The sequence below is a fragment of the Pelodiscus sinensis genome, chromosome 4, assembly GCF_052426305.1.
Source record: "Pelodiscus sinensis isolate ZL-2025 chromosome 4, ASM5242630v1, whole genome shotgun sequence".
Taxonomy (NCBI): Eukaryota; Metazoa; Chordata; order Testudines; family Trionychidae; genus Pelodiscus; species Pelodiscus sinensis.
In genome coordinates this window covers 48,468,622-48,481,549 of record NC_143055.1, presented here as the reverse complement: position 1 = coordinate 48,481,549, position 12,928 = coordinate 48,468,622, and the positions used below count along the sequence as shown (strand labels likewise).

Genomic DNA, 12,928 nt, shown 5'->3' with positions numbered 1-12,928 from the left:
GGTATAGAAAGTACACCTATTAAGTTTGCAGAGACCACCATGGTGAGAGGGGTTGCGACTAATTTGGAGGATAGGGTCATAATTCAAAATGACCTGGACAAATTGGAGAAATGGTCTGAGGTAAACAGGATGAAGGTTAATAAAGACAAATGCAAAGTGCTCCACTTAGGAAGGAACAATCAGTTTCATACATACAGAATGGGAAGCGACTGTCTGGGAAGGAGTATGGCAGAAAGGGATCTAGGGGTTATAGTGGACCACAAGCTGAATATGAGTCAGCAGTGTGATGCAGTTGCAAAGAAAGCAAACATGATTCTGGGATTAACAGGTGTGATGTGAGCAAGACATGAGAAGTCATTCTTCCGCTCCACTCTGTGCTGGTTAGACCTCAGTTGGAGTATTGTGTCCAGTTCTGGGCACCGCATTTCAAGAAGGTTGTGGAGAAATTGGAGAGGGTCCAGAGAAGAGCAACAAGAATGATTAAAGGTTTATAGAACATGACCTATGAGGGAAGGCTGAAGGAATTGGGTTTGTTGAGTTTAGAAAAGAGAAGATTGAGGGGGGACATGATAGCAGTTTTCAGATATCTAAAAGGGTGTCATAAGGAGGAGGGAGAACGAGAAGCAATGGGCTTAAACTGCAGCAAAGGAGGTTTAGGTTGGACATTAGGAAAAAGTTCCTAACTGTCAGGGTAGTCAAACACTGGAATAAATTGCTCAGGGAGGTTGTGGAATCTCCATCTCTGGAGATATTTAAGAGTAGGTTAGATAAATGTCTATCAGGGATGGTCTAGGCAGTATTTGGTCCTGCCATGAGGTCAGGGGACTGGACTCGATGACGTCTCAAGGTCCCTTCCAGTCCTAGTATTCTATGATTCTAATTGTCAAGCACTCCCAGATTTCACTGCAAATGGTGCTACAAACGTGATGAACATGGAATAACTGAGTATCTGTCTCAGAGTTGAGTGTTATTCTTTGCTCTGAAGCTGAAAGTGTTATACAAGTGCTCATTATTAGGTAGCTTTCTGGTACATGTGAAGGCTTGATAATGACAAAATAGAATTAACTTCTGTTATGTACACTTCACATAATTACAGTTCAGAGCAGGATATCAAGACTGAGCAGCATTTTGATTGACTGCAGACATTTACAAAAGAAGTCATCTTGCACGGTTACAAGGTGACCATCGGTTTCCAGAAATCACTGACATGTTTTAACTATACAAATCAGTATAATAGTGCCCAATGAATGTGCATTGCTGAATAGTTTGAAATTACTTTAAATGTGCATTCTTATTTTTAGAACTATTGAATATTTTTTCTACCTACTCTTCTTCCTTTTCCTCAGTGGAACAAACCCTGATCATTCTGGTTAATCTTCTCCCTCGTTCAACTTTAACTACAGTAGTCTATTGTGAAACAGTTTTTCTGCTGCTCTGTTTCAGACTGGTTAACTGTTATATCATGGATGGCTAACTCATCTTGCAGAGCTTATGCTTTACCATTAGATGGCAGTAAAATACCAAATACAGTAAACTGCCGATAATCCGGGACCTTTAGGACCCAGGGGGTGCTGGATTATCAGATGTGCCGGACTATCGGAAGGGGGGGCTATGAGGGGTCTGGGGTGGGGTGCGGGGATGCCACCCCAGACCCCTCATAGCCCCCCCTTCCGATAGTCCAGCTCTGCCCCAGGCATCCCTGATTCAGCCGCTGTTGCTCAGTTTCTGCAGGGGCTGAATCGGGGACGCCTGCGGCAGAGCAGCTAGGCTGCTGCCGGGTTGGTCCGGTAGTGCCGCACCTCGGTGGTGCGAGACCAACCCGGCAGCACCCCAGCTGCTCTTGGGCATGCCTGGGACAGAGCAGCTGGGGTGCTGCTGGGTTGGTCCGGTAGCGCCGCCCCTCGGTGCTGCGAGGCCAACCCGGCAGCACCCCAGCTGATCTGCCCCAGGCGTCCCCGATTCAGCCGCTGCTGAAACTGAGCAGCAGCTGACCAGAATCAGCCACTGGTCAGTTTCAGCAGCGACTGAAACAGGACGCCTGGGGCAGAGCAGCTGGGGGTGCTGCCGGGTTGGTCCTGTAGCGCCGAGGGGCGGTGCTATCGCACCAACCCGGCAGCACCTCAGATGCTCTTGGGGACGCATGGGGCAGAACAGCTGGGGTGCTGCTGGGTTGGTCCCGTAGTGCTGCCCCTTGGCGCTGTGGGACCAACCTGGCAGCACCCCAGCTGCTCTGCCCCTGGTTTCTCCAGTTCAGCTGCTGGTCAGTTTCAGCAGCGGCTGAATCGGGGAAGCCGGGTGCAGAGCAGCTCCAATTGTCTGGCTGCCCTGAGCACTTGCGGGTTCCCGATGGTGCCAGTCCATCAGGCGCGTCGGAGCATTGGATGCCGGACCAATGGAGTTTTACTGTACTTGGTATTTGTACACATAAAAGGCCACACTTTTTGTGTACAAATATGTGGATGAAACTTTTCCTATAAAGTCTCTTTTAAAAATAATATAACCTTGCATTTTGTTTAATATACTTCTCAATTCTGTAAGCCATTTTTGTGTGTCTCTAAGCTTCCTGCCTCAACAGTGTAAAAGGATAGATGAAAATCTACAAAGGCGATTGGACTGCTTATTAAATGGCCTTCAGTGATCTTCACCGTGATAAATTTTTTCCTCATTTTTTGAGGAATAAGGGCTCTTGTGCAAAAGGGTTCTTTTCCCAACAAATGGCCCTGTCTACACAGGGCTTTTTAGCACTAATACCTCTTCCACAAAAAGGATCGGAAGAGGGTATGCAAATGAGAGCATGAGATACGCAAATGGAGCGCTCCATTTGCGTATCTCCTGCGAAAAAACACGCAGTGTAGACGTAGTGTCTGATAGAGGCAGCAAGTAAGGGGAGAAGGGACTGGTTCAGGGACTAGTTGACTATCTAATAAGCTTATGCTTATCAATTAGTCAACTAGTTGCTTACATCCCTAATATATAGTATGAATTTCTGAGTTCCCCTTTGTCTTTAGCATTTCTCCTTGGATTATGGGCTATTTGAGAAGGGATTTTCAATGTGAATGACCATTTGATTTAGCGCATTGTAATTATCAGAATACACATAAATAATCTATTCAAGTTTAATGTTGGGCTCTAGACCACTTATTTTCAGGTTATTAGCCAGATTTTAATTTAATTACAGAATTATATATGTAGCAGGAAACTCCATATATTTTGAGGAACTTAGAGGTGCTGACTGTTGCATGTGTCAGACCTGGTTGAGTGCCCCTGCTGGCTACCCACCATACTGCTGGGAAGGGAATCTAAGGCCTCTAGAGCAGGCCTGGACAATATACGGCCTGCGGGCCGGATTTGGCCCGCAGAAGTAGCAGGGAGCCCCAAACAGGCTTCCAAGCTTGCACTGGTTTCTGCACAGCTCCATTTCTGTTTTAAAACTGGAGGGGAGGGAGGAAGTTTTAGGAATCGCCCTGCCCCCAGCACATTCTCATTGGCTGGTTTCTGCAAGAAACCAACCAATGGGAGCTGCTTGTTAGAATAACAGGCAGCTAAGAAGAATCATGCCCCTTCTCCTAGGCTCAGTTGTTCATGGCCTGGCAGGCTGGCAGGGAAACAGTTTAAGCTCTGCAGTCAGGCAGGCTAGTTTGGCAGCTGACAAGTAAGTCTCTTGGCCACTGCGGGCTTCTGGCACCCCAGCCCTTTCTTACCCCAACTCTCTGCCCCCCACTCAACATATGCAAGCCCTCTGTCCCCCTCTTATATCCATTCCCCCTCCAAAAACAGGCATCCTAATCTCATGCCCAGATCACAATCTTCTCCTATTCTAGGTCACATCCCATACCCCTGCACTCCAGTCCCCTGCCCTAGGTCACAACCACCTGCTTCATCCCAACTCCCTCCCAGACTTCAGTCTCCCTTCTGCACCCAATCCCCATTCCAGATCCCACATCTCCTCCATTAATATCATGGAAGAGTGTGGTCCTCAACCACTTTCCAAAATCTTGGAGTGGCCTCCCGTCAAATTATTGCCCTCCCCTGCTCTAGGGTCGCTGGATCCACAAGTGGTTTTTTAAACCTCCAGGCCTGAACAGAGTTCAGCCACTGCCCCAATCTCCTGGTGTCTAGGCACACTCTCCAGGGTGCTGATCCTTTGCTTCACATGCCATCCTGAGAACTGAATCCTGATGTTCAGCTGCCTAGCTCTTCAGTCTCATTGGTGACCATTCAGACCCCCCTGTACTTACACACACACTCACAAAATCCCACCTCAAGTTTTGAGCCTTCTGCTTTATCAGTGAACTCACTTGAGGGGGCATCATGATAGTTGTGAATTATTTACCACGCATTGCCAGAGTCTATTAAAATGTCTTTCATTTGATCATTTAAAAGACAGCAAACCACTTAAATAGGATTAGAAATTCCCCTAGGAGGAAGTTTACACTTCTTTGTTTTAGATTTTTCTAATGTGTCTTTTTCTGTGAAAAGCCAAAATGATCCTGTGAGAAATATGAAAATAGAAGTTACATTATAATCAGTAACTAACAAAATAATGGGTAACTGACATGTATGTGTTTGAACAGATAAAAGAGGCTGAAGCCAAAGCTGCTGTTGAAGAAGAAAAACGAAGGCAACAGGTACCAACTCTTCTTCCCTTGACCTTAGCACCTTCCCCTCCCCCATGCCTCTCTAGGGCATGGCTACGTTAGAGACTTTAGAAGCACAGCTGTGTCACTTTAAGATCTCTAATGTAGTCACTCTGTTCTTTCATTGACTTATATGTGTCAGCTCCTGTGAGCAGCAGAAGTTATGCTGGTAGATGATGTTCTCCCATATTGGCACTTGTCAGTGTAACTTGTGTCCTGTGAAGGGCAGTGATTTATTTACACCCCTGAGCATAAATGCTGCATAAATGGTAGTGTCGACATAACCTTAGTTCTCTTGGTAAATTAATTCATTTATGTGTAATTGAAGGTTTGCAAAGTACATTCTGTCTTCAGATGCTGAGGACTAAGATTCCTCATACCAGCTAAAGATTCTGGCCCAAATAACTCAGCCCTATGTTATGAGTGACTTACAGTAGTTAAGAGGCAAAGTCTTCTTCCACATTACCAAACATCTATAAGTATGTGCAATAACATGTTTAAATTATTAGCTCAGTGTTCATATCTTCTTAAATGTGTATTAAATTAATATTTTTCCTGTAATTGCTTATTTACATTCTATCAAACATTTATAAAATATGGAAAAAAATTGGGAAAATAATTCTGGCTGCAGAAACAGATGCTGTAGGCATTTAAATGGATGCTGCAATCTTCTTAAGGACCTTATAGTATAATAAAACATCACCTGTTGTGCGTTCTCCTTCTGACAAGGTTAAAGTATAAGCTTTATTAAAATAAGTGCATTATATTTGGTTAGTTATATTGATGTAGCAACCCTTTTTTAACACTTCAATTTTATTAAATACTAGCAAAGGTACCTGGTGTTGCCTAGATCTTTAACTGAAGTAATTTTTTAGTTTTTGGAAAATAAATAATGTACCCTTTTCATTTAAATGATTGTAGTTTTTAAAAATGAAGGCTGGACTGAGGGTTTGGGGATAAGGAGGGGGCAAGGATTGGTAGCTTTTAGGGCAGAGGATTGGGACGTGTAGGGGGGCTCAAGGCAGGGGATAGGGGCCTCAGGGCAGGAGAATGAGAAGGGGCTCATGGTGAAAGAGGTGGGGGTGCAGAAGTCAAGGCAGGTAGAAGGTGCAGGACTCAAGATGGGGCTAGTGGGAAGGGGCTTATCAGGGCCACCCATGGCAGCAAAGGTGGCGCTGCTCTGGTGGCAACTCCTCCAAGGGGGGCTGTTGCAGTGCTTCCTGGCCAGCAGCTCCTTCAGGGGGCTGTGGCAGTGCTCCCCATCCTGTTGCGGGGCCGGGGGGGAAGCAGCACTCTGCAGGCTGATCCCAAACTTCAGCTGCCCTCCCTCACACCCTGCAGGCTGTCTGGGAGGGGGCCCAGGCTCTGGGGGCGGGCCCACACCCTTCCATGGCCTGAAGGCTCTCCACAGGGAAGGGGATCATTCCAAGTTTGGGGTGGGAGACTCCCTACTGATGTACTGGCAGGCAAGCTGGCTGAGCCCCAGCCCTGCTGGCCACTGTTGGTGTTGCAGCTGTCTCCAGTGGCTACTCTCAGTATCACATCCCTCTGCTCTCTGCCCCTTCCCTTTTGCATTCCTCCTCTTTGCCACCTCCCTTTCTATATTATAGAAAAAAGTCCGATTCCCAGCACTTCCCATTTTCCAGGCACAATCAAATCATGACTGTGGTTTAAGTTAGGGTAAGAGAAATCTGCCTAATAAATTTGGTGGTCCTAGCTCTTATAGTTTAGGGGGAGTTCTTGAACAAATGGACTCTCAGATGCAGACAGGCTAAAATAAATAAGTATATATATTCTTGCAACCTGTTTTTGGAGAACCTTTCACACCTCCATTATTTTGCAACAGACCTGGCAGGCTGTGGAAAGTGCCTTTTCTTTTTTCCATGAAACTTCGCTCATGCTCTTGAAACTAGAAATGATATAAAATTGTAATTTTTCTTCTTTTGTTCACATACCCGAGGAAAATTTTGGTAGCCTTCCAAAGTTGGGATGATGCCAAAAAGTGTCAAAAGAAAACTGTACTAGAGCAGCAATGAGATGGGGCAGGAAAGAAATCTGGTCTGTGTACAGCACATGGCCCAGGCCTCTTGAGGACATCACGTAGGGAAGAAGCCCACACCTTCCCAGCAGGGAGTGGAAGGAGAGCTTTGTCAAGTTTCCTGCCCTCAACACAGACCACCCTTAAACCCAGAACCTGGATCTAGCAACCTATCTTCCTCCCCACTCTTAACACAGAGGCACCACGTAGGGCCAGATCTTCCTCAGTGCTCACTGGTTAGGGAGGAAAGCAGTGCCAGGCTGAACGGCATAACCCTGTAAATGCAGGGGTCCACTCCCTATTCTGGGTTAACAGACTTCTGCAGTGGTCAGTTATGTTTTTAGTCCTGTAGCACAAGTGGTGGTGGTCTTTTTTTTTTTTTTTTTTTTTTCTCTTCTGTATTTGAGATTCAGGGATTGAACACTGCTAATGAGAGGCTGGTAAAGTTGAACATAATTAAATTTGTTTTTATTTGCATTTTATTTGTTTTATGCAAAAAAAAACCATTTAAAGTGAAAATTCAAGCCCTAAAAATTAGGATTTTTAGTTTTTCATGCAACCTTAATTTGTCCTCTTTGTGTATGTGAGTGTGTGCATTATGACTCAGTTTTTAATTACATAATCACATACTGGGGTTCTTTTCTACAGGACCCCTGTCTCATAGTACACAGGAGGAATTGTACTGATCTAATCAATCTCTGTTCAGTATTTTGTGTTAATCTTGTTGCTCTTTGTAGGCTGTGTTTACTGTGCATTATTCAAACTTGACTCTGACAATAGAACCATTTCCCCATGGGCTTTTCTATGGTGCTTATCACTATAGAATTACAGGTTTAATGGCTTGGCTATATAGGGAGTTATTCCAGAACAGCTATTCCTAATGAACCCCATGCATGGACACCCTTCTCTGATTAATCTATTATGAAATGTAACAAGGGCCATACTGGGTCAGACCAATGGTCCATTTAAGCCCATCATCCTGTGTTCAACCAGTGGCCAATGCCAGATGATTCAGAGGGATTGAACAGTACTTCCTGTCATGAATGATACATCCCATATTGTACACTCCCACTTCTGCCCATCATCCCAATACATTCCGTTTTATGAATGATCCATCTCCCAGGTGCAGGAGAACGAGGGAACTGGCAAGTGTGCAGGGAGGGATGGGAACTGGGATCCTGGCATTAGGGCAATGGGAGTCGCATGAAACTCTGACAAGTTGTGGGGATAACATAGATTCCCAGTAAGGGAGGAGATGAGGGCATGGGAAGAATAAGGGAGCACTCCTACCCCCTAGCATGGAAAGGAAATGGGGGACAATGGTGTAGGGGGGAGGGACATGGAGAGTATACAGAGCCTCAGCATTTGCTGAAGAAGGAAAGGGTGACACAGGTCTTAGAATAAGGAGATGAAAGTTTCAGGGAGTCACTGCAAAAGAGTGATGGGAGGGTTGTGCATTTTTCCTTACCTGTGTTCCATGAAATGGCTGAATGGTTTTGGCTTAAATTCTCCTCTCCCTCTGAAGAAAAAATCAATGAGGAAGACATCTGACAGTTCAGCCCCAGTGGTTAAAATGTAGCTATGTCACAAGCAACTGGAAATAGTCTTAAAAGGGGAAGTTTGGGGCAGTCTGAATAATAGGTAGTACTATTACCCCACCTACAATAGATCTGTTTCATAAGCCATTAACTGATCATCATAAATTGACATTTAAAATTATTATTTCCAAGTTTTTAATCCTGAAAACATGTTACCTATTCATTTTCTGTTCTACCTAGGCTGAACTAGAAGCCTTTGAGAACCGGTTAAAAGGACGACGAAAAAACAAGAGAAGAAAGGATGAAATAGAAGTTGAACAATCAATGTGGCAAAAGTATAAGAATTTTATCATGCTGCCAGTATGTGGAGTTGCTGTTGTGATGCTTGCATGGCTGGTGGCTTACAACAACTGAAATAACTTTGATCTTTTGTAATATACCTCAGTTGGTCTTTACATAGCTCTTACAACTAGAACGTTAGTCTGTATATAAAAGAACTTTATGCTTATAGTTCAATTGTACAGTTTTCTCCTAACAAAATAATTGTTGTCATGGGGGAAAAACAAAAAGAATGAGAAGCGTTTAAATTTTAGCTAACACAAAAAGATTAATTCAAAATAGAGTAATTTAAAGCTGTATAGTGCATGTAATATTGCAGTTTATTCTGACCAGTTTCATCAGCTGTTATAAGATATTGTATTATTTCTCATTAACTCTACTTTGCAATGTTAAGCATGTTTTTGGGTTTTTTTACGCAGTTGTACTGCGTTGTTGAGTGGTGGTATGACCCTAGATTAGAATACCATTTTTTCAGATTTGGCCTGGCCTCCTCTGTAATGGTGAAGGGGTGGCACCAGGCCACAACTCAGTGGTGTAAAGGCAGCACACTGAAGTGTTGCCTAGGATAGCAGATTGTCTTGTACTTTTTAATTTTTATTCTTTGATTTAGATAAATCATAATTCATACAAAACAAAATAGATCCATCCTTCAGCAACTTTTATCATTATCAATTTATTGATAAGGAACTTCAAATGGTCTAGAAGACTTAGGCATTCCATATCCACAGGTTATAAGTCTGTGCAAAATCCTTAAGATGTTATGGGGAAATGTCAGCTTTCTTCACAAAAATTATTTTCTTTATTTGTTCAGTTGCAGATAGTGCAGTGGGTTTGATGTTACTGTTCAAATCCTGAATTTTTTTTTTGTGCCTCCAAAAAAGAAAGAGGGGGGGAAAAAGTAAAAGCCTAATGGAATTGCAGACTTGTGCTGGTCTCGTGCGTTGCTTGATAGTGTATTGGCACTTTTGCCCAAAGCAGAAAGGCACATTGCAGTGTGAAATTGAAGGCAAACCTCCTGCATGTCAATCAAGTTAAATGTTCATGTTTGAATATTTAACTACTCGTACAGCAGTACAAACTGTTAACTGAATTTACTCAAACATTCAAGAGTATGTGTTCTTGTAAAGTTATCTTGATGATTCTTGGTAGTTGTATTTAAAATATTTAATAGTCTAGATGAGCTTTCCCTGACATTTTTTTAAATATTAAAGGATGTTGTTAACCTATAATGCCTAAAATTTGACCCGTATTGAAAGTTATAGGGGAAGTAGTGTTATCTCAAATAAGGGAATAGATATTAATGGAAAAAATGAATTTCTAGAATTGTGCTAACTTTTTGCCATGATGATACTTTAGTAAAAAAATCATATTGATTTTAAATTTTTCCAAAAGATGACCAAAAATGTTTTGTGAAAACAAAACAAGGGCCTGCCTTCTGTAATCCAGACTCTTAAATAGACCAGTAGTCTTGTTGAAGGCAGTTAGATCACTTGCCTGAATTATGAGTTAAAGCCACAGGTTGGTCTTTTCATAGGATGAATGTGACCATATTATTAAAGGTGCTCCATGTGAAATATTGCAAAGCAGTTTATACCTTCTTGTAATTCTGGTTTAACAGCAGGAGAACTATTTTGTCATCGAAAGTTGCAGAATGTTGCCGTTTCCAGATTTCGATTTTTTTTTTTTAAAGTAAAGATGATTGGTTCTTTTTTTACCACCTAAATTGAAAAATAAACTAATTGGTGGTCAGTTACAATGGGATTATGTTTTTATAGGTTTTTTTAAATGGTATTGCTAATTTTAGTTTGACTATTTTAAAAACTGTTCAGAAATATCTATGTATATTATGAGTTATCAATTATTACATAAGGATTTGAAAAATGCACTAGGCACGAATGGGATCTCAAAGCTTTGCTGTCTTGTAACACCTGTTTTTTTTGTTTTTTTGTTTTTTTTTAAACAAATTTCCTTTACAGTATAAGGGAAAAACACGCAGGTTTTTCTTCTTTCATAGATTCCTTCAGTAATGAGTAAAGTCTTATTCCAAATCCATAACATAAATGTGAACTTTGTCCTTCAGCCCAGAGAGCAAACAGTATTTTTTTTGTGAACATGTGTGCCAAATCTACCTGTTGACGCAGACAGAGGTGAGAAGAGGTGGCGATTTACCTTAAACAGACATATGAAGATAGTCTGTTTCATGGTCCAATATTATGTTATGGATCTGTTTGAAGCAGACGTGACGTCAATATGATCAGGGCTTTGAATAATTTCTCATTGTACTGGAAATTAACTCATTTTTTACGACAGTATTGGCTGTTACTTTACAATTTATTTGTTTAAATAAAGAATCTGCCTGCTTAGCTCTACTAATGTTTCCAAAAGTGAAAGAATTCATCTCTCCAAATAGAGGAAACCATATGACCTGCTCTTGCATCAGAAGTTTTGTATGGATTGCTTTAAGTATTTTGTAGCAACTTGATGTACAATATCGGAGTGAAGTACTAGCTACTTCATTGATCATGTTGAATATTTGTTTTTCTTAATCATATTTGGTAGGAAAGCACATTGCTGTTCTAAATTCTTTTTTTGTATATAAGGGACTAATTCTCTCCTGGTCTATTTGTATGACAGAAAGATAGAACTAAAAATGGACAAAATATAAAAAAATAATGCAATACAGTTCAACCCCAAAAAAACATTCTTAGTACTTTATTCTCCCTAAAGTTGGTATGTCTACTACAAGCAGTGCTTGCTAAACCAAATATTCATGACTCCTGGCATCAAGGAATGTTACGCAAGTTAAAAAACCTGCATCTGTAATGTAACAGATTACTAACTTTTCTTCCACTTATGTGATCTTATACATTTCATTCCTTACATTTTAATGATGGAAGAGTAGGCTAGTCTGTTTATGGATGCAACAAAGTGTTGGGAAGTATAACATGCAGCTAACACACTTACGATGGTTTATTCAATACCTAAATTGTTTAACTTGTATTGGGAAAATATTGAAGCTAAATATTTGCAACCATACTATGTACCTACTACATTACAACTTAATGAACAAACATTCAGATATTAAGAATTTTATTTTGCAAAGAAGATAAATATGGAGAGGTCTTTATCAGCACAAGTGACACAAAGTAGTAGAAGGGAAGTGTTTGATTGGCATGTTTATTTGTCAGTCTTAAAATACAGTATTTTTAGCTATATATTTAAATACGAAGCATCTTCCAAATCTGAATACCTTCTGCAAGGAGCTAAGCAATCTTGGCTACACTAGCATTAATGAGAATTAAAGGTTTTGTTACCTTGCTGGAGTCACTCAGGATCTTGGAGATTAGGACCTTAAATTGTAAGCTCCTTGGCAGCTGGCGATTTGTAATTTATCAGAAGTGCCGTGCTGTACTGTACAGTCTTCTGTAAAAATCAAGTCAGACAAACATGTAGAATAAAATTTAGATCATTAATTTTTTCTCAGTAGTAATATGACAAAAGAGCAAAACAATACCTAAACAGTAAACTTTGCTATAGATCAAAATGGAAAAACTCTGTTCATTCCCTAATTCCCCTTTTTGATGGTTATGTCCCTGATTTTTATCTTTTCCTTTCCTCCCAGGCTATATCTAGGAGGAACAAGAGAGATTTCTTTCTCTCTTCTTCCCCCTCCCGCCCTTAGAATAAATTTATACTGTGAGATCTATTAAACTGTGTAATTACTCTCCCAAGTGAAGTAGTGGTGGTAGCTGCATTTTTTTGTCATTTAAAATTGTATTCAGGGCTTTGACCAGTCTACTGTAGACTAGAGGACAATGCTGTACTGTTGCAAATTTATACAAGATGACCTAATAGGTCTTTTCCATCTCAAGCATATATAAGATCCAATCACTGTCAATAAAGTTAATTTGATGGGTTTTCTTAAACAATAACTAAAAGGATGAAAAGGGGAAAACAAGAGGAAGGGAGCTTGAGCACCAAAGCAGGCAACTTGAATATGGCATTATTTACTCATGACATTTCATTAAAATGTGCTGGCAAAAGAATGAGAGCTGAAAGAGGGGAGATGGTGGGGAGGGAATTAATAATGATATTCACTGTGACCAGTATGCTGGTATGTCAGCACTGTTTTCCTTATCCATGCATTTTATTCAAATATACGTCCAACTTAAATACAGTTTTATGGTAACTGCACCTGTATGTCCTCTTCTGCCCCTGTAGTAAGCAGTTAGATCTCCCAACTCCAACTATCACTGCTCTCTTGGGAGGGACTCATGTTCCACTTTCTTCTGACAAGGAGTTTTCAGACTGCACAGCTTCCTGCTTCTCATTGCCTTACATTGCAAGCTAATCTGCCTAATGGCCAGTGCCCATGC

The 12,928-nt window shown here is 41.3% G+C and overlaps 1 protein-coding gene across 1 annotated transcript in view; it reads left to right on the top strand.

The window, feature by feature from the left end:
* Positions 1–10,921, top strand: part of NFXL1 (nuclear transcription factor, X-box binding like 1) — a 102,388-nt gene extending 91,467 nt beyond the window's left edge. Inside the window, exons 21-22 of the mRNA XM_075930466.2 lie at positions 4,575–4,628; positions 8,454–10,921. Coding sequence (XP_075786581.2) covers positions 4,575–4,628; positions 8,454–8,627 — 228 coding nt within the window. The 3' untranslated portion in view covers positions 8,628–10,921. The remainder of the gene's footprint in view (positions 1–4,574; positions 4,629–8,453) is intronic.
* Positions 10,922–12,928: the final 2,007 nt, after the last annotated feature.